At 42.5% G+C, this 24710-nt stretch overlaps 3 protein-coding genes and 1 non-coding gene across 5 annotated transcripts; 1 reads left to right on the top strand and 3 right to left on the bottom strand.

Moving 5' to 3' along the window:
• The first annotated feature begins 2674 nt into the window (after positions 1-2674).
• On the top strand, positions 2675-7709 carry LOC100824537 (lipase-like PAD4). 2 transcript variants are annotated; one of them, XM_003577700.4, is made up of 4 exons: positions 2675-2834; positions 3029-3407; positions 5742-6934; positions 7028-7709. In XM_003577700.4, exons 1-4 carry the CDS (start codon positions 2809-2811, stop codon positions 7395-7397), a joined length of 1968 nt encoding a protein of 655 aa, XP_003577748.1. In that variant the 5' UTR covers positions 2675-2808; the 3' UTR covers positions 7398-7709. The 2 variants fall into 2 exon arrangements, with proteins under 2 accessions (XP_003577748.1, XP_024319224.1); XM_024463456.1 differs by lacking the exon at positions 2675-2834 and having other exon boundaries at positions 3281-3407; positions 3983-6934.
• Positions 7710-8131: 422 nt separating this feature from the next.
• LOC104584618 (probable F-box protein At1g44080) lies at positions 8132-10696 on the bottom strand. Its single transcript, XM_010239563.3, has 2 exons — positions 10571-10696; positions 8132-9739 (listed from the first exon to the last, which is right to left on the bottom strand). Exon 2 carries the CDS (start codon positions 9721-9723, stop codon positions 8674-8676), a length of 1050 nt encoding a protein of 349 aa, XP_010237865.1. The 5' UTR covers positions 9724-9739; positions 10571-10696; the 3' UTR covers positions 8132-8673.
• Positions 10697-11099: 403 nt separating this feature from the next.
• On the bottom strand, positions 11100-11179 carry TRNAL-UAG. The gene has a single exon. It is a non-coding gene; the product is annotated as a tRNA-Leu (tRNA).
• A 2996-nt stretch (positions 11180-14175) lies between these two features.
• Positions 14176-16899, bottom strand: LOC104584617. Its single transcript, XM_010239560.2, has 2 exons — positions 16821-16899; positions 14176-15735 (listed from the first exon to the last, which is right to left on the bottom strand). The coding sequence occupies exon 2, from the start codon at positions 15714-15716 to the stop codon at positions 14754-14756; it is 963 nt and encodes a 320-aa protein (XP_010237862.1). The 5' UTR covers positions 15717-15735; positions 16821-16899; the 3' UTR covers positions 14176-14753.
• Positions 16900-24710: the final 7811 nt, after the last annotated feature.

The raw sequence follows: 24710 nt of genomic DNA, 5'->3' as shown, positions 1-24710 counted from the left end.
GAATGAATTTAATTTCTTTATGCTCTGTGTACCATACACATTTTCTCAAGAGCATATATGTAATTTTCCTTTATCTCAACCTTCTCTTCTTTAATATTCTCTCCAATTCTAAATTCTTGTCATGATTTTAGTTAAAATTTTAAACTAAAACCACGACAATAATTAGAATTGGAGGGAGTGGGTTCAATTAAAGCACACAAGACACCTTGAAAAATAATACTAACAGACAAAAGATGTGTGGAAGTTCATTTTTTCCATTATTCCCGTGACTCCCTGTTCTCTACTTCTCCAAACAGAGCACAAGCGGGACATAATGGCAGGAAATCATGATGGCACTAAGTAAAATAGTAAATTCAGTACACAGTTGATGATTGTTTGGGAAAATGCCTGCTTTTTTCTTTTCAGTTTGTTTAGACATATTTCAAAAATTACACTTTTGAAATAAGTGACATGGATTTGCATAAGAATCTATACCAATCCACGTTACTTATTTGGGATGGATGGAGTAATAATCAATTAATGCCTAGTTAAGTGAATTGCCAGCCCCTTTTCTCTCTGTCTCTCTCTCGTATTGGTTGATTCCACATTAGAACCAAAATTACACATAAATCAGAGTAAATGCAATTAATTATGTCTACCTTTTAAGTAGATGGGGCTACAAACTGCATTTTTTGGATTCCACATTGCTATAGTGTAATATTCAAATAGTTAAAAATAGTAATATTAAAGGTTTTATTTTGATCATTGGACTACCAAGGGTCGAAAGAGAGTAAAGATAAGATGTGATGGCCACTTAGATTTCCGCTTTTTGTACGAATTAGAGCCAGTTCACAACTTTGCATGCACACATGAATATCAACACATGCTGAAAGTAAAAGGTGATATGGTAAAAGGCAGATTATGGGGAGAGCAATAGACCAGACCAATACGAAGATCAGGATTATTAGAACAAAGTGCATATTGACCAAAAATTGTAAATAAAAATTAAGTGTACATTGCACACAATCTCGGGTCATAGTTCTGCAGCCCTAGATGGAAGAAGCAAAATTTTGCTCTTGGTAGATCAATTGTTTATCTTTACCATAAAGTGAAAATATCACAGACGACTAACATGCACTTCTAAATCCCACTTATTTATACGATATCCCGAAGGCAATTTTTAGAATCTAGTATATATGAACCTATTTTGAAACTGTAACAAAAACACATACTCCCTCCGACCGGAATTACTTGCTGCGGATTTAGTACAACATCCTTAACCATACATAAGTTTTCTTATAGTAACAAAAACAGATTTCGTACATAAGTTTCAACCGCCTTAACCATACACCCTGAAAAGGAGCCAGAAGCCCTACAGGAGGAACAAGTCATATCTAAGGCCATGTTTGTTTGGGCTTCTGCTTCAGCTTTTGGTGTTTTTAGCAATCTCAAAAGCACTTCTGTTTACACATGAAACTGAAAAGCCTCCGGACGTGCTTTTGGTGCTTCTAGCTGAGAAGCACGACCGGAGGTGATTCTCAGCTTCATGTGTAAACGGGAGAAGTGCTTTTGAGATTGTTATAAGCACCAAAAGCTAAAGCAGAAGCTCAAACAAACATGACCTAAACAACACAAACACCAGGGTTCACCTCCTCGTTTTTTTTTCTTGAGAGCATAAAATTCAAAGATAAGTAAGGCGATTACCATTTCTAGGAGGTCCCTAACCTAGATAAACTTGTTTCCATGTTGTCCTCGAGGTCACAACTCCCCTCGTCCTTGACATCCATTAACAAGATCGACGAAAGGCATAACCTAGACAAATCATTGACAACTTGTACCTCGATGATTTCAATCTCAATTGTTTATGCAATTTGCAAATAATTATATTTTATTAAATCTACAAAGATAAGCATCTAAATACTCTCTAGGTGCAGTTTTTATTTATTAGCTTAAATAATTTATATTTATGAAGTTTTTTTTAAATAGTAATATAGACCCATATCAAACTAGCAATTTCCTGGTGGCGGATGTTTCTAGATTCACTATAACTTCTTGAAAAGCGAAGCCTTCTATTGTCAATTGCTGTATGTGCTAGCTCTTCGACGCATGTTAGCAATGTAATTAAGTTGGATTTTTTGGAACTTAATTCAAAGATGAGTATTACAAATCTAAGATGTATTAGACTACTCATAGTGGGAGTAATATACGTGGTAAAACAAGTGCCAACTAAGTAATTTGATGACGTGTCATGTTATTAAATGAGGAGAGATAAAATGACTTTTGAAGCTTGTGGATTTTAAAATGTACCATGAAGCCGACGTGGCGGCCACATGATGTGTTTATTGCCAAACCGTTTTTGGATTAAAATGACACAATAGTCCCAGTTTAGGGGTTTAAGCATGTGTTTTTCGAGTTCGTGGACTAAAATGTTTATTTTTGCCGAGTTCATGAACCAGTGGCATATTTTACTCTATAGAATAAATCTAGCACAACACAAACTCATTAATCAGAAACTATGTCCTAGAAACACAAATATTGACAAAATTTTGCATGCTCCAACTGGAGACTGATCACTTCCCAAGAGGTTCTTGAAGGACCAGAATCAGTAGCTAAACTCTTGAAGTCCCTTTATGCAAAATCAACCACAGTAAATTTGACCAGAGTGCAAATAAAAAAAATGCTAGAGTACCCCCCCCACCCCCCCCACCACACACACACACAGAGAGACTAGAAAAGCCACAGAATTAAACTTGATCTCTTCCTCTGTCTTAACCCTCAACCCCCCTCCTCCCCTCTCTCTAGCGCCCCCTTCCAGGAAGCTCGTCAGCCATGGAAGACGCAGAAGAAATTTCCATGTAAGTTCCTCCGATCTTCTTCCTTAACTTTCCGCAGCCTCTCAAAGATATAAATACTTCTTGCCGCGCGCCCTTGCACGAAAAGGTTGCTTTGCTTGCTCGATGTCTCGATCGCATCAAATTTGGCAAAAAAAAGAGAGGAATTTTTTGGGTTGGGAAGATTGAGAGGCTGAAAATGCGTGTGCGATTTGAAGGTTCGAGACCAGCCATGTCCTCGGCGCGCTGCTGGCCTCCTCGCCGCTGCTGGCGCGCGCTTGGGACCGGTGCGCCGCCGCCGCCGCCATGGGCGCCGCTTCCCCCGGGTTCGTGTACGGCGGCGGTGGCGGGGACGACGGAGGCACGGTGTACGTGGCGTTCTCAGGGGTGCAGGCGGCGCTGTCGGTGGCGGGCGCCGCGGTGGCCAGCGGCGCCGACGTCTTCGCGCCGGTAGGGCTCGCCGGCGACGCGGCCGGGGCGCGGGCCTTCCCGCAGCTGGCCGCCGCCGAGCCGGACGCCGCCGCCGGGGATCCGGTTGCCGTGCAGGCGCTGGCGCTGCGTTGCTTCTTGAAGCTCTGCGGCTCCCCTGAATTCCAGGTAAACTTAGTCAATCAGTTAGCTGAAAAATATCTGAGCAATCAGCATTTAATCCCGTGTTTATCTCGTTATTTTTCTCTGCTTAATAAATGTGTCTTGTGATTTTTGGGCGTGATGATCTGATATTTTTGTTTCCTTCTTTTCGGTTGTTTGGGCCCAAGTTATGGTGATGTTGATGTGCCTGTCTTTAGTTGGTTGGTATGCCCTTGCGTTCAGACTTAGCAGATGAGAGAGATACGCTTGCTTTAATTATTAACAGTGTCAATTGTTTGGCATTTAACTCGGCAATAATTTAACAGCTTGATTGTGCCGATAAATTTAGTTACGTTTGTGGGATAAAAGACAAGAACATGCTCTTTCTATTTGTTCTAAATGTTGCCTATATGAGTATTGCCATTGACTTCTTGTTCCTCTTTTCCTATTTCAATTTTTTTTGTGTTTAGGAGATTACTCTTTTTTCTATATTTCTTGTATGCTGTCTGAAGTTCAATACATCTTTTTTGCGTGTTTTATTTGGTGCCTTTGACGTAGAGTTTGTGTCCATGAGTTTTTCTCAAAGCTGCAATCTCTATCAGACTTGGTGGCCAGTTGAGATGCTTTGCACCTGTCCATTTCATGTCAGTGCGAACAAAAAGTACGACACAGATGGCACATTGCGCTGGACCCGAACAACTGTGTTACTATTGCTCTCTTTTTTGTCACTTGCATTCTGAGGAATTTGGTGTGGCCCATGGGCAACAGATAATGATAAAGCATGAAGAATGCAGTGCAGTTCATGATTGGGAGCGGCTGGGCTGGCAATATACTATGTGGCTTCATTTTGCCCGCAGTAATTTCATGAGAATTTCACATCAAGTGATGAAACAGTTCAATTCATGTTCTATTTGGGGGGAAAATCCGGGTTCTAGATGAGGACTGCATCTAGAGCACTTGAAAAATTCAGTGGTCATCTCTGGGGAATGGGAATCCATGTTGTTCCATACTCTTTAGATGCTGAGAATAAAGGACTGCTCATTGATGGAGTATGATCTGAAATGATGACTGATGAGGAATAAGTACTTTAGTGTCATCAAGACCAGAGGCTGCTTTTGATGGTTACTATTCCTATGCTCTTTAGAAACATTTTCATAAACAGGGTTATAATTTGTGGATGAGCCTTAAATTGTCATTTTACTTGGTCGCCAGGCATATGACCTTAATTTCTCCCTCTGCATAACTTGCGGAGTAGAAACTCCAGCATTTGTTGATATGTTCAGTAATGCACCGTCACCTGTTTTCAGCTGGTCCTATACTTTATCTTCCAATATCTTTCATACCATTGTAAATGGAATTTGTGGCACTCCTATTAATGAATATATCTGAATATTCATATTCTCCTTGATCTTTCTCTTGGAACTCTGGTAGTTCAGCATACTATGTGGCACATTGCACTGGAGCCCAACAAGTGTGTTGCTATAATGCTATTGCTCTTTTGGTGTCACTTGCATTTGAGGAATTTGGTGTGGCCCACGGGCAAAAGATGATGATAAAGCATGTAGAATGCAGTGCACTTCATGATTGTGAGCGTCTGGCAGTATACTACGTGGCTCTCTTTTGAACGCAGGAATTTCACGAGAATTATATGGTAATTTCATATCAAGTGATGAAAAAGTTCAATTCATGTTAGATTTGATAAAAGAAATTCCGTGATCTGGAATCTGGATGGGGTTTTCTGGATGAGGGCTGCATCTAGAGCACTTGGAAAATTCAGTGGTCATCTGTGGGGAATGGGAATCCATGTTGTTCCTTACTCTTTAGATGCTGAGAATAAAGGACTGCTCATTCATGGAGTATAATCTGAAATGATGACTGATGAGGAATAAGTACTTAGTTTAGTGTCATCAAGAACAGAGGTTGCTTTTGATGGGAACTCTTCCAGTGCTCTTTAGAAACAATTTTTCTGAACTGGGTTATAATTTTTAGATGATCCTTAAATTGTCATTTTACTTGGGTCACCAGGCATATGGCCTTAATTGCTCCCTTCACATAACTTGGGGAGTAGAAACCCCAGCATTTCTTGATAAGTTCAGTAATGCACCTTCACCTGTTTCCAGCTGGTCCTATACTTTCTCTTCTAATATCTTTCATGCAATCAAAAATGAGAACTGTGGCACTCTTATTAAAGAATATATCTGAATATTCATATTCTCCTTGATCTTTCTCCTGGAACTCTGGAAGTAGTATACCTGCTATCTGCAGTTTGCCCCAAAAGTGGTTGTCCTAGTTCATTATTTAATGCTTTACCGCATTCAAAATTGGTCTTTTACTAATTTCATTGAGTTAATAACAATGCAGATGCTGCTGAATCAGATTAGGGGCAAGGGGGTGGTGTTCACTGGCCACTCCCTTGGTGGTGCCATCGCCACTCTAGCAGCGCTCCACTACCTCTGCATCTCGTCGTCAAGCTCGGCATACGCCACGGCTCCTCCTGTGCTGTGTGTTACATTCGGAAGCCCACTACTCGGTAACGAGGCCCTTTCCAGGGCCATCCTGCGTGAGCGGTGGGGTGGCAACTTCTGTCATGTTGTCTCGCAGCATGACGTGGTCCCGAGGCTCCTCTTCTGCCCCCTCGATGCTGTTCCTGTGCGCATCATCGTTGGGCTGCAGCTGCAGCAGTGGCCAGGGTGCACTCGCCATGTGGGCACTGTGACCAATAGTGTGGAGGATGCTGAGCAGGAGGCGCTGCAGCAACTGATACAGGCACATTCTCGCGTGGTGGCCATGGAGCAGAAGCTCGCGGCCCCAGAGATGCGGGGCGGGAGCCCTTACCGTCCATTCGGGGCCTACGTGCTGTGCTCGCCTGACGGTGCAGCATGCGTCGACGGCCTGACCGCAGCAGTCCAGATGCTCTACGCTACATTTGCTGCCAAGTGCGTGTCAGGCAGCGTGAAGTCCTTGGAGGCCGCGCACTCCTGCTATGGGGACCTTGTACTGAAAATGCCACAGCACTTGGTCCTCAAGAGGCGGCCGCGTGCTGTTGACGTGCTGGCAGCTGTGTCCAATTCCAACTATGATGCTGGTATCTCCCTCGCGCTGGAGGCCTCTGGTATTGACGGTGAGGCGACAGGGGCCACGACAGTGCGGCACTGGCTGAAGGCGTCAAAGCGGGCTGGCCGCAGCCCAAGCCTGAACTGTGCGGGGCTTGCAACGCGGCTTGGGCGGATCACACCATGCCGGGCGCAGATCGAGTGGTACAAGGCATCGTTTGATGGCGACACGGGGTACTACGATGCGTTCAAGCAGCGGAGGTCGCCCAAGAAGTTCCACAAGGCCAACATATACCGCATCAAGCTGGGCCAGTTCTGGGATGGTGTGCTCACCATGCTTGAAACTAGTCAGCTCCCCCACGACTTCCATCGCCGCGCCAAGTGGGTCAATGCCGCCCGCTTCTACCAGCTTCTCGTCGAGCCGCTCGACATTGCTGACTACCACCGCAACAACCTCCACAAGACCAGAGGCAGCTACATCACTCATGGCCGCGAGAGAAGGTAATAGTAGCATTACCATCATTTTCCATGCTAGATCATTTATTGAGTTCAAAGAGCTCATGTGTACACCCACATTGCCTCCACAATCCACAGGTATGAGCTGTTTGACAAGTGGTGGAAGGGGAAGGGAACCTTTACTGGCTGCACCAGCGACACCTCGACCACAGCGAGTAGGACAAGGAGCAAGTACGCGGGGCTGACACAGGACCCATGCTTCTGGGCAAGGGTGGAGGACGCGAGGGAGCAGACGGAAAGCGCTGCTGCCGGTCACGATGCGGTGGCTCTAGCGACAAAGCTAGAGAGCCTGAGAGAGTTCGAGCACTATGCTGCTGAGCTGGTGGAGAGCAAGGAGGTGTCCATCGACGTCCTTGCGCCACAGTCAAGCTACAGCCTGTGGTTGGAGGAGTGGAAGGAGCTCAAGCTCAGCGATGAAGCCAGGACATCATCATTATTTCAGTTCTGAATTTGTTGGCGCAGCCTCAAGAATTTGTTATTTGTTGCCACTAGTTTAGGTAACTTAGTATAGCCATATAGGTGATTGTAAATATGCATAGACTTGCAGGCTGAAGAGGCACTGCAATATGTACTTGTTCTTGCTCAGATGATCTTGAGTGCTGGTTGATTCAGTTAACTTGCTGCTGGTTCTTGTTCTTTATCAAGAAGATTAGATTGCCCTGTATGGTCAGGGTCCTTTGGACTGCAAGAGAAACATTCTGTCATGATCGATGGGCCCTGAATATGTTTTACTTTACTATACTTAATATTTGTTTTGAAACGCCAGCATTCAGTGCATTTCTCAATTTCACGTTGTGTGATGACCACTGCTTCCGCAAGTTCCAACTTGGTTATTCTCTCAAACCTGCAACCGCTGCAAGCATTGGAATGCTACTACCTCTGCTCTTAAATATAAAATGTTCTAACTTTGTCTCAAGTCAAAATTCTTTGTGTTTGACCTAGTTTATATAAAAACGTAACTATGTGCATCAAATAAGTATGCTACGAAGACGGATTGAATAAAACTAATTTAAAGTTATAAATGTTGGTACTGTATATATTTTTCTATAAACTTGGTGAGAAAGCTGCAACATCATATAATTAGGAACGGAGAGAGTACTACTTGTTTTCTGTTCTAGTGCTTGAATAGCTAACAATGGAAACAAGACATCTTGCGGTAGAAATGCAGTCTTATGAAGGAAAGAAAAAGAAATGCGCAGTTGAAGTTGTGTTTCAGTTTCGGCGACTCTGTCCATGTCCAAAATGTCTTGAGCTCCGTGAACTCAGGGATTATAACTTCCTCAGAGACTACAAAGCAAGATATTAATTACTCCCTCCGTCCCATAATTCTTGTCGATGTTTCAGTTCAAATTTGTACTAAAACAGCGACAAGAATTATGGGACGGAGGAAGTAATTCCTAGATGAGGCCAGAAGAGCCCAGTAGAACAACCATTCTTTGAAGTAGCAGCTTGACACAATTTGCCCCAGGATAAACACAATTTAGATCCAAATGACATCTTGAAAGTTGAAACACAACATATGGGGACATCTGTTACTGTTTGACAACGATTCACCGATCATCAACCACTATGTTGTTTGCAAGCTACTGGTCTGATCTGCAAGTGACAGGAAAAGAACCATCCGAGCCTGGAGGGAAATGCCATGTCGCCGGCGCTTCCTTGCCCATGCATGATCCAATGAGAAATGGCAAGTGGAGCATTCCATCGCTCATGTCGTACATGGCCTAAGAACTCGGCGCATCCTTCCAGTACCAGCTGCAGCGGCCATCATCCAGGAAGAAGATAGAGTTACCCTTCACCTTGTACTGAGACACGCAGACAGACTTGGAGCATCTTGGCCCAACGAAGAGTGCCTGGTCATCCCCCAAGCTCCTTATCTCTAGCCACCGCAACAGCTGCATGTTTGCCTTGAACACATGAAATCTGATCTGCACCACCCTGATCCTGGACCTCCCACAGTTCGTAGTTAACAGACTAGAGATTGTTTTGCAGACCATAAGCAGGGCTCCATGAGATTCAACCAGGTATTGGTCATATGTACCACCGTTACCCACGTATGACGTGAAGGGCAAGATAGGGCCAACGATGATGCGTTCAATCCATGCAATGATCAGCTTGCTGCTGTCAGTGTCCTCTCCGACATCGATGGCGTAAAGGCTCCTCGGTTGATCAACCATGTACAGCTTACCATCATGGAGAATTATGTCTTGAACGAGCCTGCTGCCGCCGAGCGCACTTATGAACCATAGTTTACCTCCGGGACGGCACAATGCCAGAGTGCGGAGTCTCCCAACAACAATGATGGCAGCAATGAGGAACACCGAGCACACGATTACCTTATGTATTGACATGGCTACATTCAGGTCCAGCAATGTCTGGGGTATGCTGTCACCATCACCATTGATAACTTCATCAGGCTCATCGATGGGGCCAAAGGCATCCAGGTCAGGGAGAGCCAAGGTGACCTTTGTGATGGTGTTTACCAAGGAGCAGGTGTACTCATCTGCGAAGACAAGCCACTCGCCGCAGGAGCTGTGGAATTCAGCACCGTTGGGGATCTGGAAGGATTCGCTGTGGGGTAAGCTGAAGAAGGTGCCTCTGGGGAGCATGAACCATGGCAAAGGCGGGGGCAGGTGTTGCTGCTTTGCGGAGATGCACCAATCGCGGCATACAGCTGCGAAACGGGTGCGGTCAGAGTGGGCAGGGAGGCGGAGAAGGACCAGGCCTGCAAGCTCTGATGGTATGTCTGACCATGATTGTCGGCATGTTGCCATGTTACTTGGGAAGATTCTGTTTCAGGAAAATAAATGAACAGATTCTTGTGAATAAGAATAACATAAAGGTATTTCGCATTATTGTAAATTGAATCACAGTAACCTGGATTAGGCAATATCAGAACATCAAGAATACGTGAGTTTAATCCATAATTAGCTGACTAGAAGTGCTCCAACGCTATGTGGGAAAAAATCACTAATTTAGTATTCCCTCCATTTCAAAATGCAGGGCACGTTTGCTTTCAAAAGAACGGAGAGCATATTTTGTCTGTCACTTGTACTGCAAACTTCTTGTATGATACTATTTGCTAATGGTTACGAAACTGCAATCACGAGAAAAGTGATTCCAAATAATACCAATTTGGTGTAACATATAATCGACACATTATGAGGATTAGTCATTGGTCAAGGCTTGATTTTGTACTGTCAAAGTGTCAAGATACACCTTACATAACACAATCCAGGCACGAGTTATCTAGAAAGTTCTGTCCATCTTAGGCAGTTCTTATAATAGTTACTCTCTCCTAACGAATTAATTAGAATGACAGTATTATTCTCCATTCTTTCCAGCCCCATTAAAAATCGCACACTGTCACAAACATAGTCACCTGTCCTAAGAGATAACCATCAGTAAGCAACAAAAGGTGGTAACTGAGTTGTCCTAAGAGATAATCACCAGTAACCATCCATCCCACCCCGCCCAATGGATCTGGAACTAAATCAAAACCCTAGGGAGCAAAACGATGTGCAAATTTAGACGGAGAGGACGACGCCGGCCGCCAAATAAATCTGCCAGAGCAAACTATCTTTGAATATCCCGCAACGAGATATGCTGATTTAGCATTACCTCTTTAGGTTCTTCGATGGCGACGTACCGCTGCTAGACAGCCGCCGCCAACGATCTCGTCGCCGGCACGCAGACAGCCCTGTCGTGTGGTCTACCGTAGAAGAGGCCTAGCGTCAAGGGCGGAACTTCTTTCTTCTGGGCTGTGGAAGCTGTGTAAAATACCCTGGGCCCGCGGCATGTTTTCGGCCCATCTTCTTCTGGGCTGAATCGTGGCCGCCCAATGATATCAGCGTCAATCTCCTAGGCCTTCCTTCTCGTTTTGAAATAACATCATTTAGTAAATTTCTCATTTTTCACTTTTTTTTGAGGGATAGTAAATTTGCCATTTTTCATTTTTCACTTTGCGTAATGGATATATGTTCGGTCAAGAAATTGTGGGAGGCAGCTTTCAAGAGCAAGGAGTTGTACTGAGTACTTCTGCAAGTTCCAGCTTACTCGTTCTTCCGCACATGCCGGCAGTGCAAAAAGGGAAGTTCCATCCTCAAAGTACCAGAAAGAACAGAGTACAACAGTAATTGCTACTCCCTCGTGCCGCCACTCGGATTCGAACCGAGATGCTTGAGCACTGCTTCCTAAGAGCAGCGTGTCTACCAATTTCACCATGGCGGCTAACTTCAAATAATAGGTAACTTAAAAGAATAATAGTTATTATCTCACGAACCGTCCAGATTGGGAAAGTCCATAAAATTTAGGAACATTAGAGTCTTCATTTAAATAGACTTCGTTTGGTAGTATCATTGCGATTTTTTTTACAATAAACTCTTGCTTTGCCTAATAGAAACACTGCTTGAAAGAGTTGGAACTCCTTTTTTCTAAGTTGGAATATAGAAGAAATTTTTTTTTAATTAGTTTCTCGTTTCCATTTTTTAAATTCTTTTGATACAATGGAGAAAATCCAAAAACTCTTTTCTATTTATGCATTTTAATTTCATCATTAAATAGAAACCCTTTTTTATTTTAGACAAATTTATAGAATGAAAGCTTTTATGCTCTTATTAATAGGATTTACCAACCTTAAAGCAATGATTTTGGATAAGATAGGTGGAAGTTTTAAATCCTATTGCAAGAATACTTCACTTTTCATAAAAGAATTCTCATATTTTATTATGAGAATTCTTTTATGAAAAGTTCATTGATAGGAAAAGAATACTTAGCACACAGTATACCAAAAACTATTATTCTATATATCGGACGGGTTTGTTCTAAGAATATTGTACCGAGGAATTCGACACATAAAAGTACATTCATTAATTAATCCAAATTATTCATATTAAATAATTGGAATTGTTTTTTGATAGGTCAATTCAGATTATTCCAAAACCAGATTATTTGTTTGTTTGTTTCCCAGAAAAACCCTTTGGTTTTGGATGCTCGTTACCGCTGGAAAATGATCTTGATTTTGCTAAACAATAAGATTGTACTATGGAAAAATAAGTCTTATTTTTCCAAATATTTTTGCGAATACGCTTTTTTGACATTGAAGTACGTTTTTTTGGAACTGCCATTCAAAAAGGAAATTACTTTTTTCTAGTTGTATGTGAAAGACATCTATTGCCACAAATCAATCCTTCTTTCTTCTTTTTCTTAGTATTTCTTCTTAGTATTTATACTTATATACTGAAAGATATTTAAATTCTGAATTATTTTTTACTTCATTTTGTCTAATGCAGATAAGACAAGAATTTGTTAGCACTTTTTCCGTATATATTTTAAACTTTGTTTTAATAATATAGAATATATAGAAAGGTTTTCCATTTAAATCTATTTATCTATATATTTATATATCAAGGATACTCCATATATAGATATACGGTACGGAAGTCTATCCCCCATATAAGACGAGGGGGTAAAAAGAACGGAAAATGCAAATATTTAATTTAGTTAATTAAGTTAAGAATGGTATTCCATAATGGAATTCGAATTAAAAAACAAAAAATACTGAGTCTCTTAAACAAGACATTATAAAACTTAGGTAATTATAGTAATTATGATTTTAGTTCTCTAAACAAGAGAGCTGCTTCATCTTTGTTTTAAAGAAATAGAAAAATGAATAGAAAGTTAAATGATTCCACTTTTTTTTTCATAAATATCCTTATTTAGATAATAACTAGGTAACGAAGTTAGTTGATTAACTTTTTTTTGAATTTAACCAACTAAACCCATTCTTAATTTTGGATTATTTCAATGATATAAATTTTCAAAAATTAAGAATTCCAGTATTTTTTCTTATTTTTTTTACTTATTATTTATTCCTTCAGAAAGAGATAAGAATAGGTTTGGTGAATCAGAAACAATTTTTTTATAAAAAATTGAAGTAAAAATTTCAAGTAAAAATTGTAATTTCTTTTCTTATGGAACATACATATCAATATGCTTGGGTAATCCCTCTTCTCCCACTTCCAGTTATTCTGTCAATGGGGTTTGGCCTTTTTCTTATTCCGATCGCAACAAAAAATTTTCGTCGCATATGGGCTTTTCCTAGTGTTTTACTCTTAAGTATAGCTATGGTATTCTCAGTTCAATTGTCTATTCAACAAATAAATGGAAGTTCTATCTATCAATATCTATGGTCTTGGACCATCAATAATGATTTTTCCTTAGAATTTGGATACTTGATTGACCCGCTTACTTCGATTATGTTAATGCTAATTACTACTGTAGGAATCCTGGTTCTTATTTATAGTGATGGTTATATGTCTCATGATGAAGGATATTTGAGATTTTTTATTTATATAAGTTTTTTCAATATTTCCATGTTGGGATTGGTTACTAGTTCAAATTTGATACAAATTTATTTTTTTTGGGAACTTGTGGGAATGTGTTCCTATTTATTGATAGGCTTTTGGTTTACACGACCAATCGCAGCGAGCGCTTGTCAAAAAGCTTTTGTAACTAATCGTATAGGTGATTTTGGTCTTTTATTAGGAATTTTAGGTTTTTTTTGGATAACAGGTAGTTTAGAATTTAGGGATTTGTTCCAAACAGCTAATAACTGGATTCCTAATAATGGGACGACCTCTTTACTTACTACTTTATGTGCTTTTTTATTATTCCTTGGGGCAGTTGCGAAATCCGCACAATTCCCTCTTCACGTATGGTTACCCGATGCAATGGAGGGACCCACTCCCATTTCGGCTCTTATACACGCAGCAACTATGGTTGCTGCGGGGATTTTTCTTCTAGCTCGCCTTCTCCCTCTTTTCATATCTCTACCTTTGATAATGACTTTCATTTCTTTAGTAGGTACAATAACACTCTTCTTAGGAGCTACTTTAGCTCTTGCTCAGAGAGATATTAAAAGAACTTTAGCTTATTCTACAATGTCTCAATTGGGTTATATGATGTTAGCTTTAGGTATAGGTTCTTATCAAGCTGCTTTATTCCATTTGATCACTCATGCTTATTCAAAAGCTTTATTGTTCTTGGGATCCGGATCCATTATTCATTCAATGGAACCGCTTGTTGGATATTCACCAGATAAAAGTCAGAATATGGCTCTTATGGGTGGTTTAAGAAAATACAAGACCCATATTATTTGTCCTAGATTTAGTATAATGTTGTACTAAATCAGTAACAAAATAATTCCGGCATGAGGGAGTACTTGTTTTCTGTTCCTGTTGCTTTAATAGCCAACAAAGAAAACAGGACCACTACAATTGCGAAATGCACGGTCATAAGTTCTGCTTTCACGATTCTGTCCATGTGGAAAACGATGAGCTCCGTGAACGGATCAGAGCATATATAACTACTTGCCAGCAACACACATATAACTTCCTCAAGGGACAACTAAGCAACATAGTTCTTCAAGGAGGCTAGAAAAGCCCCAGTAGAACAACCATTCTTCGGAGTATAATCTTGCTACAACTGACCCAGAATGAACACGGTTTAGATTCAAATGACATCTTCAAAAGACATCTGTTGTTGATAACGATTAACCGATCATCACTTGCGGTGTTGCATGCACGGCCCTAATCTGATCTGCACGTCACAGGGACTCATCCATCTGAGCCTGGAGGGAAATGCCATGTCGGTGGCGCTTTCTTGCCTTTGATCCATCGGGAAGCGGGGAGCGGACAGTTTCATCACTCATGTCGTATATAGCGTAAGAACTCGGCGCGCTCGGCGCATGATCCCAATACAAGCTGCAGTTGCCATCATCGAGGAAGAAGATAAGAGTTCCCCTTTACCTTGTACTGAGACACGCAGACAGACTTGGAACTTCTTGGCCCGACAAACAGAGCCCAATCATCCCCACGCTCGTCATCTGTACCCACTGCAACAACTGCAAGTTTGCCTCAAACACCTCAAATTCGATCCTCGACACCCTGGGCCCGGACTCCCACTCCTTGTCAGCGAAGAATGTTCCACGGACCAGCAGCAGGGCACCACGAGATTCAACGAGGTATTCATGGGATATGATAAGGCAATGTGGTAACTGCTTGAAGGGAAAGGGAGGACCGTTGATGATGCACTCAGTCCGAGACATGATTAGCGTACTGCTCTCACTGTCCTCTTCAACATCGATGACGTAAAGGTTCCTCCACCCATCAGCTGTGTACAGCTTACCTTCATGGTGAATTATGTCTTCAAGGGATCTGTCGCAGCCAAGCGCACTCACAAACCATAGGTCACCTCCCGGACGACAAAATGCAAGAGTCTGGAGATCCCCAAGGTCAACGATGGCAGCAACAAGGAGACCTGAGCATACAATGAGCTTGTATATTGAGATGGTTTTATTCTGGTCAAGTAATGTGTATGCTATGCTATGACCGTTGATAACTTCATCAGGCTCATCGATGAGGTCAAATTCATCCAGGTCAGGGAGAGCCAAGGTGACCTTGGTGGTGGTGTTTACCAAGGAGCAGGTGTAGTCACCTGAGAAAACAAGCCACTCGCCGCAGGAGCTGTGGAATTCAGCACCGTTGGGGATCTGGAAGGATGCACTGTGGGGTAAGCTGAAGAAGGTGCCTCCGGGGAGTATGAACCATGGCAAAGGAGGGGGCAGGTGTTGCTGCTTTGCGGAGATGCACCACTGGCGGCATACGGCTGCGAAACGGATGCCGTCAGAGTGGGCAGGGAGGCGGAGAAGGACCAGGCCTGCAAGCTCTGATGGTATGTCTGACCATGATCGTCGGCACGTTGCCATCTTACTTGGGAAGATTCTGCTGCAGAACAAAAATGAACAGATTTGTTTGAATGAGAATAACATAAAGGCATTTTGCATTATTGTAAACTGAATCACCGTAACCTGGAGTAGGCAGCATTAGAACATCAAGAATAGGTGATCTTGGACATTAATGAGTTGACTAGAAGTGCTCCAACACTATGTAGGAGGAATAAAAAATTTAGAATTCCCTCCATTTCAAAATGCAGGGCATGTTTGCTTTGAAAAAAAATGTAAGGAGTATTTCGCCTCTCACTTATACTGTAAATATCTTGTATAATATCCGATCCTAAATTCTTGTCTCAAATTTTCCCAAATATAGATGTATCTATTCTTAAAAGGTGTCTGGATACACGTAATATTTCGACAACAATTTAGGATTGGTGGGAGTATTTGCTGGTTACAAAATTGCAGCCACAATAAAGTGATTTGGAATATGAATCCAATAATTTCAATTTAGTGTAGCATAACCCACACATTATCAGGATTAATTATTGGTCAGGTCTTGATTTTGTACTGCCAAGATACACCTTACATAAAGAAACAGATGAAGTAGTACTATACCTAGGAGGTTTTGTCCATCGTGGCCAGTTCTTATAATAATTCTTCTCCCCTAACGAATTAATTAGACTGAAATTATTGTTCTCCCTTCTCTCCACCCCCATAAAAAACTGCACGCACACAACACACACACTGTCACAAACATAGTTCCCTGCCCTAAGAGATAATCATCAGTAAGGAACAAAATGTGGTAACTGAGTTCTGCTGAACGAAAATAATAACCATTCATCCCACCCCGCCCATGGATCTGGAACTAAATCAAAACCCTAGGTAGCTAGCAAAACAAGCTACAAATTCATCTTACCCCGCCCATGGATCCGGAACTCAATCAAAACCCTAGGTAGCTAGCAAAACTAGGTACAAATTCATCTTACCCCGCCCATGGATCGGGAACTAAATCAAACCCTACCAGGTAGCAAAACAATATAAATTTAGACGGAGAGGGCGATGCCGGCCGCCAAATCAATCTACCAGAGCAAACTATGTTTGAATATCCCGAAACGAGATATGCTGATTTAGCGTTACCTCTTAGGTTCCTCGATGGCGAGACCGCCGCCGCCGCCCACGATCTCGTCGCCGGCACGCACACACGCTCGTGCGGTCTTCTGTAAGGGCAAGTCATCGAAGGAATGGGCGTTTTTTAGGAATTCAAATGGGCATAATAAGAGACTCTTATGGGCCTTCACGTCTCGTCTCGTCTCCCCACAGCAGCGATAACCATGCATGGCGACAGAGGAGAGGCCGGAGACTGTAGGTCTTCATGTGCTGTTCATGTGCAGATCGGTCTTCATGTGCTGTTCCACGCCCTCCGATCCCCATCCCAGCCACCGTGCCGCCCCGCCCTCCCATTCACCGCCGAAGCTGGCGACGCCCAGCCGCCCAGCTGTCAGACTCAGACACCGCCGCCGTCGGTCGAGGTCGCAGCCGTCGCCGTCGCCGTGGAAGAGGTCGACATGGCGCCGCCGAGGTCGTCTCCAAGGAGCGAGCACTGCGCTGTCTAGCTCTGCTTTTCTGTAGATTGTAGGTTGCTGCTGACTACTACAAAACAATGTATATGATTAGTCATCACTCACGGGTCTTTCGTGCCCGTCACTGATGACCATCATCAGTCATGGGTGTACCGGGCATAAAACCCGTCACTGATGAGGGGTCATCAATGGCGGGTGTACCGCGTCCTTCACTGATGAACCCTCGTCAGTGACGGGCGGGGAAAACCCGTCAGTAATATCCACGTCTGAAAAATTACAAAATTCACAAAAACACGCATCAGTGGCGGGCTTTACATCTAGGCCCGTCACTGATGACCATCGGAGACCTTTGAAAATTGAAAAAATCATAACTAATTCATAAAAGATCGGAAAAATGTGGTTCTTTTTGCTGAAATCGTATTTTTTTTCTTGTTTAACATAGTGGAATAATAATATCATACGGTAAAATTTGAAAAATGACATATGTAATACAATCTTGTTATTTCTCATAATTGAACGTTAGGTTTTAAGGCAAATGACCAAAGTTTGTCCTTTTCTATGTCATGGTTCATGATAATTTATCCATTTTTGCACAAATGTGCATATTGTCATGACAAAAAAAATTCGTAAAAAGATTTATAATTTTTTGGTTATAAAAAATGATATTTTCCAACTGCAAAAAATGGGTATTTTTTATGCCACATGACCAAAGTTACCGTCATTTTTGTGCTATAGTTCAAGATGATGTATTCATTTTTTTTTACAAAGGTATCTTGCCATGCCAAATAATATTAGACCTTATTTTACACCACTAAGACATTAAGCTAATAGACTATGAGAAACACAAATGAATAAAAGAAAAAGCTAGTAACGTGTTTACCGATTTGGCCCGGCACTAATAGACTATTGGGTTTACATACAAATCTCGGCCCATCTATTTCCTATATAAAGGTAACTCTAGCTATCCCACGACCAAACTCTTTCAGTCTCTCCTCCCTGCTGCCGCCAAGTTCTCTCTCCTCTCCCCTACGAACTCTCTCCTCTCCCCCAAAATCTCTCCTCCTTCCGTATCTCTCCCCCAAACTCTGTCCTCTTCCTTATCTGCATCAACCGCCAGCGTCATGGACGATGAGGAGGAGCTGTGCGCCCGTCCTCCCTGCCTCGCCGGTGCAGGACGCCTCTGGATCTGGCCGCGGGTGACTCCGGCTGACCACTGGAGCAGCGGCGGAGCGTGGCGCCTGGAGGAGCAGAAGTCGGCCCCTACGCACCATCTTTCTCCACCCACGCCGGATCTGAGCCGCCCTTCTCTTCTCTCCTCTGCAGATCGGCCTTCTCCTTCGTAAGTTTCTCTCCCCATCTTCACTCTCGGTTTTCTTCCACTCTCCCTCTCTCGGCGCTCTCTGTCCTTTTCCTTTTTCAATCTCATGCAGTTAAGGAGGTAGCCGCCGCCATGGCCAGAGACGAGGTGGGCGCCGCCATGGGGAACCAACTCCCGCCCCGCCCCGTATCGGAGGAAGATGGCACGGTCTGGTGCGTGCGGCGGCTCCAACTCCACCGGGATCCAACGGGATCCAGCGGTTGTGGTGAATCCATGTGACGATGCTTTTTTTATTTTTAATTGTGTTTCTTTGTTGTGAATGCATGGGATGTAATATTTGATTGCTAATTGTGTTCTGTTTTGACTGCATATGCAATGATTTTTAGTTTGTACTCTATGCAATCGGGGAAAAAATCATGGCTAGCATAATTATATGCTAGCCATGAGCTTTTTTTTAATTACGCTGAACCGACACTAATGAGTTGCACATCAGTAGCGGGCAGGCCGCCCGTCACTAATGTGGGGTACATCAGTGAAGGGTAGTTAGTGACGGGCGGCCTGCCCGTTAGTGATAGCCATTTTCGACAGTTACGGACGACTGTTTTTGTAGTAGTGGCTGCTGCGCTGCCGTTTGTTTGCCTTGGCCTACAGGTTGTTGCTGCTGTAGCCTGCTTCACGTAGAGCGCGGCGGCGGCCTCGTCCGGTCCGACGGCAGCGATTTGCAGAGGTCGTGGGCGGTGGATGAGGAGCGCTGGGATGCGGCGGCAGGCGAAGTCCGACGCGGCGGCGGCATCTCCGGCGGTCCGGCCCTTCTCCTCCCTCTGCCTCCTCTGGAAAGATCGATCAACTGGGACAGCACATGAACATAGGTGCCATGTTTCCGGGTCGAACGGGTCGAGGGACGGGAACGAGAAACACTGTTGGCCAAAACCACGGATCTATCAGGGTATACACCTGAGTATTTTCAGCTCGATCGCGGGGACGTGACCCGTACGATGCCTCAGGGACGATTAGAAAATGTGCCTTAAATACTTGCCTAATTACATTACTTGATTTTAGCCATGATTAGAAAAACGGGCCTATTGTTAGTTGCCTAATTAGATTGCTTGTTTCCAAATATGATTAGGAAACAGGCCAGCTGATTAGGAAACAGGCCTAAATTGGTAGTTTTCTAATTACATTGCTTGATTCCTGGGCCTTATCTCGTGGTGTCGTTGTTTTGGGATCGAGACCATCAGGAGTCGCGTTCCCGAGATCGATCCATACGAGGAACGCCCCATCGTTCCCCGTTCCCGGCTGCTATGCACACGAAGGGGTAGGTAGGGGCACATTCGGCCAGAAATATCTGCCATGTGGGCCCAGATGAAAAAAGTAGTTTTCAAAAACAGAAAATGCTATTTTGTCTAAGTTCCAAGGAAAAGTGTGTTATTTTGTTTAACAAAAGGAAAGGTGTGCATTTGAGGCAAAGTCCAAAGAAAAGTATGGCATTTTGTCAAATTTCTCCTTTTCTTTTTCTTTGAAACTTTCGGTTCTGCTCAGTTTGTTTGGGCCTAGGATCCGGTTCAGGGTGTGCGTTCGGTTTTTCGGTACCGTTGGGTACGGTTTTTTGGTTAATACGGTTTGTGTATTTCGGTTAATACATTTTCGTATAGAAATACGTTAGGTTTCGGTTATAACCATGCATTAAAATTTTGGTTTGGTTTCGGTTATAACCAAATTAACCAAAGTTGACACGAATTTTTGAGTAACAAATAATTTTTTATACTATTTTTCAACACAAACTGCCCAAAGATCATGAATATTCGAGTGTGTAGTATACTCTGGCAGTGTGCTCCCGTGTCTACTAGTATATACATGGCACAAATAGCAACAGCACAAGTGAAAACAGGTCAAGTCTGGAAGCCCAACGTTGAGACTTTGGTTAAAAAGATGTTTTCCTTTGTATAATGACAAATGTGTCACAGACTCACAACCCAACAGGCTCATTGGCACAGGGGAGAGCCAAAGAACCGGAGTTAGACTCCCAGATACAACGTATTTTCATTCGCTGGTTTGTATTTAGGTTTAACTGAAAACGGACAGATTATAGAAGCCAAATTTGAACAATTGCAATTTTGCAAAGATAAATTATACAAGCAAAAGATGGACACTTCTATAGGTACGAACAATTGAAATCTCAACAATAGTTTAGGCATACAGCAGGTTTATACAAGGAAAAATGTTTGATATATCCATATATATTGTTGATAGTAATCCGTACAAGGCACGCTAAATACAATTACTCATGTTTGATATATCCATATAAATTGTTGATAGAAAAAATACAAACAAAATGATGTCGATTTTTTTTCTCCTACTCGTTAGTCTTGGGGTAACCTCGCCAGCAGGTGAATACATTATTAGCATGCCATTTTATCTCTCCAAGCAAACATGTAATGTAACCATTATATTCTGTTTTATTATGTCAACCAAACAAAATATATAGCTGCTCCATCTTGATATATCCATATAATTGTTGATAGGAAAAATACAAGGCACACCCAAATACAATTAATCATGTTTGATATATCCATATAAATTGTTGATAGAAAAATACAAACAAAAGGATGTCGATTTTTTTTTCTCCCACTCGTTAGTCTTGAGGTATAACCTCACCAGCAGGTGAATACACATTATTAGCATGCCATTTTATCTCTCCAAGCAAACATGTAATGGAACCATTCTATTCTTTTGAAAGATCGCTCACAGAGGGGAGGGGGGGGGGTGAATGTGACCCGTTTTAATTATTTCTTCAAAAATATGAAGACTGAAGACAGCCACAGTACTTCAACAACAGAGATTACACTTAGCAATTTTAGAATAGCAGCGGAATGAAGAAAGATGAACAAGTAAAGCAGTAGCGATGAAGACAAACACAGTGAGAACAATTATACTTTAACAGAAAGTATTAGGTTGAGGAACGATATCACCAGATCACGAAGACACGGGGATTTGTTTTCTGAAGTTCGGATTGTTGGCACAATCCTACGTCTCCATTGAGGGGGCTGAGTCACACAAGACTCGCGTCCACACAAGTCCACCCAATCCTCCTGAGTTAAGACCTAAGTCTCGCCCAGTTACTCGTGGTAGATCTTGAGGTGATCTCCGGACCTTCACAGACTGGTTGATGACGAATTACAAGTTTCGATTGCTCTTCAACACTGAGTCCTAGCCGTCTAGGTGATGCCAATCACCAAGAGTAACAAGCTTCAAGTGCTCGGCTAGAGAGGGGATCTCATTCTTCACGCTCAATTCAGCTCTAAGGGTTTTATCTGGTGTTCTTCAAAACAACTCACTGGGGGATCACCACCGAACCCGTTCGGGGTGGGTTGTCTTATATAGCCTTGGCCACGGCTGATCTAACCGTTGTGACCCGTTGAATAAAGTGATCCCTGAGACTCCAGCTCACACTTTATCTCTTTGTCTCACAACAGTTAGATTAGGTGGTCAAAACGAAAGCGACAGGTTTTCAAACACATTTGAAATCAAAGTGAAGACTTCACGCGGAAGTTTCTGTGAAGCCTGAAATGCTTCATTCTTCACTCCGACGAAAATTACTCACACGGAAAATGGTTTTCGCCTAAGCTGCACATGAAGAATAGGTTTCACCTGAACCAGCTTCACACTTCAAACCCCCCTTAATAGTACGGCGTTCCTATACTCAAGTGAAGAGAAAAGCTACGGAAAGACCTATGAAGAAAGCTACACTTCACATTCTTCACCGTTCTTCACTGAGTTTTTCATACTTCACGCCAGTACCTGTACTTCAATTTTTAGGGGTTGTCGATGCTGGTTAAACCAACTCTTCTGGGGAACTAAAACCTGAAACACTCCGTGTAACTCATTAGTTCCTCAACCATGTTGTCATCATTCATCAAAACCCATATAAGGGCAAGGTTTCCTTTATATATAACTGCTCCATCTCGCTAACCAAACGACAAAGTACAATCATTTCATTACATTCCTTTTCTATTGAAATGGAACCGTTCCATTCCATTTTACCTCGCTTTGCAACCAAACATTACCTAAAAGAACAATAGTTCATCAATTCAATACTTGGCCATATAGTTCAGTCGTACATTAGATTTATACAAGAAATTTGAAGCACTTAGGCCGGAAATCTGGACTGTTCTTTACATGATGATTCAAGTACATAGGCCGTTTTATTTATACACTTAGGCCAGAAAATATTGTAGTTAGCCCCAAAATCCAAAATAGTGATATCAAGTACATAGTTGTACCATTTGTATTAAAAAAAGAATTGACTTTGTTCACCTCTAATCACTATGCCTGTAGCTCCTTGTTGATTTTCTGAACTGAAATTCGCGTCAACATAACCAACTGGAGGAGGGATTTCATTTATGTACCCAGCTTTGAGCTTCACATCATTTGCTAAAGAAATCAAATCTAACACTATTTCTTTCGCTCATTTGCAAGTTTGTTTTAAATTCATCGAGTCTTCATTATGTCACCTTCCATCCCGAGCTGTCCTGATAGACCACATACCACATAGAATGTAAATGCATTCTTGAGGTTTATAAATGGTTTCATCTACTATGTTCTGACACCAAATAAGTGGATGCAAGTTTGGGAGTTTTGGAATTTTACATGCTCAACTTTGTAGGTTTGCTGCCACGAAATTCCAAACTAACGAGTTGTATAGAATGTGTATAAATATTTTAAAGTATATGAACTCGACGTTTGGAGACTATTTTTAAATTCCACTCCAGTTAAGGAACCATATGATTTTTTTTCTTTTGCTAAATTGCATATATCGAACAACTACGTCAGACACAAAGCTTAAGCGGCCGAGAAAACAAGTATAAACTATTTCAATAATGAGGGGCAGTGTTTTGAGAGTTGTCTTATAAAGTTACAAGGAAGTCTAGAATAAGATAAACAAACATTGGTTTTCTACACAACTCTTTCTAGAAAATATCCACCGGTTGTCAGATACATATATTATCAAAATATCTAAAAAGTTCAATGTTAAATGGGTGCATTGCTGGTCATTGCAATCAAAGAAGCTTCACGAGGAAAGGTGTACGCACCATATCACTGTGCGAACATAACCACCAACCTAGCTAGCTATGTTATCTACCTACCAGCACACAATCAGATCATCCTAGAAGAAAAAGAGACAACCGATCGTGCTGGTTATAAAATGTGACTACTCGTACGGTCATTTCCTAATCTTGCTGGTAGCAGCTGCCAGCTGCTAGCCATGGCCACCGTTATTAGCAAGATTCACCTTCTCATCGTTAATTCGATCCATTTATCTTTTCACGTGTGCGTGCGTGCATGCATTCGGGGGACCGAGAATCAGATAATCGCTTTGCTTTATCCAATTAATCCAGCAGCATCAATGCGATGTTAAGCCTGCAGAGACCGATCGACGTAAAATGGATAAGATCATCATGGTTAATGTTTGCTTCGGCCTACCCAGAAGAAGCAAGATTCACCTTCTCATCATGGTTAGTTGCAAGTACGCCACACACATGTATATATGCCTTGCTTTGCTCTATCCAGCATTGCTGCCACGCTGGGCGCCTGAGACCGACGACCGTGTGCAGCACAAAGGCTCATGCATCCATAACACGTACGAGGCCGGGGCCTTCAGACATGTGTGTGGTCTTAATTAATTGCTCTTCCAGAGATCGATAATCCCTCTATCCCAAAATGTAAATTAATTAAGCAAAGGCACACCCCCAGTACGTACTCCTTTCCCGAAGCTACAAAAGAAGGAAGGTGGGCTATCTTCTCTTCAAGGAAAACGCCAAAGGTAGATCGATTAAAGCCAGTGCCCAGTGATGTATCATCAGCAAGAAAAGCAAACAGTCGCCAAATCCAGGAGACATATGTGTAGTATCGCTCAACGTCGTACGTTCATTCTTTACACGTCCACACGCCGCCGACGCCGGCGAACAACCATTCTGCAAAAGACAGAAGCCGACGTGGACGCATCGGGAGTAGCGCTTTCTCCCTGTCGGCTCGATCCGCAGTCCACGTGTCAGCTTCTAGATCGAACAGTTGGTACAAGCGCTGCAGTAAAATCCCACGCAATCAAAAGAAACGGAGTAACACGTGCAG

Source organism: Brachypodium distachyon, chromosome 4 (assembly GCF_000005505.3).
Source record: "Brachypodium distachyon strain Bd21 chromosome 4, Brachypodium_distachyon_v3.0, whole genome shotgun sequence".
Taxonomy (NCBI): domain Eukaryota; kingdom Viridiplantae; phylum Streptophyta; class Magnoliopsida; order Poales; family Poaceae; genus Brachypodium; species Brachypodium distachyon.
The sequence above is the reverse complement of the archived record's forward strand: the minus strand, read 5'-3'. Positions and strand labels throughout refer to the sequence as shown.

Excerpts from the sequence above, each read along its gene's own strand:
- LOC100824537 (XM_003577700.4), top strand. The coding sequence starts at position 2,809 with ATGGAAGACGCAGAAGAAATTTCCAT. Across the intron at positions 2,835-3,028 it reads GACGCAGAAGAAATTTCCAT|GTTCGAGACCAGCCATGTCC; the intron begins GTAAGTTCCTCC and ends TGCGATTTGAAG. Across the intron at positions 3,408-5,741 it reads GCGGCTCCCCTGAATTCCAG|ATGCTGCTGAATCAGATTAG; the intron begins GTAAACTTAGTC and ends ATAACAATGCAG.
- LOC104584618 (XM_010239563.3), bottom strand. The coding sequence starts at position 9,723 with ATGGCAACATGCCGACAATCATGGTCAGACATACCATCAGAGCTTGCA.
- LOC104584617 (XM_010239560.2), bottom strand. The coding sequence starts at position 15,716 with ATGGCAACGTGCCGACGATCATGGTCAGACATACCATCAGAGCTTGCA.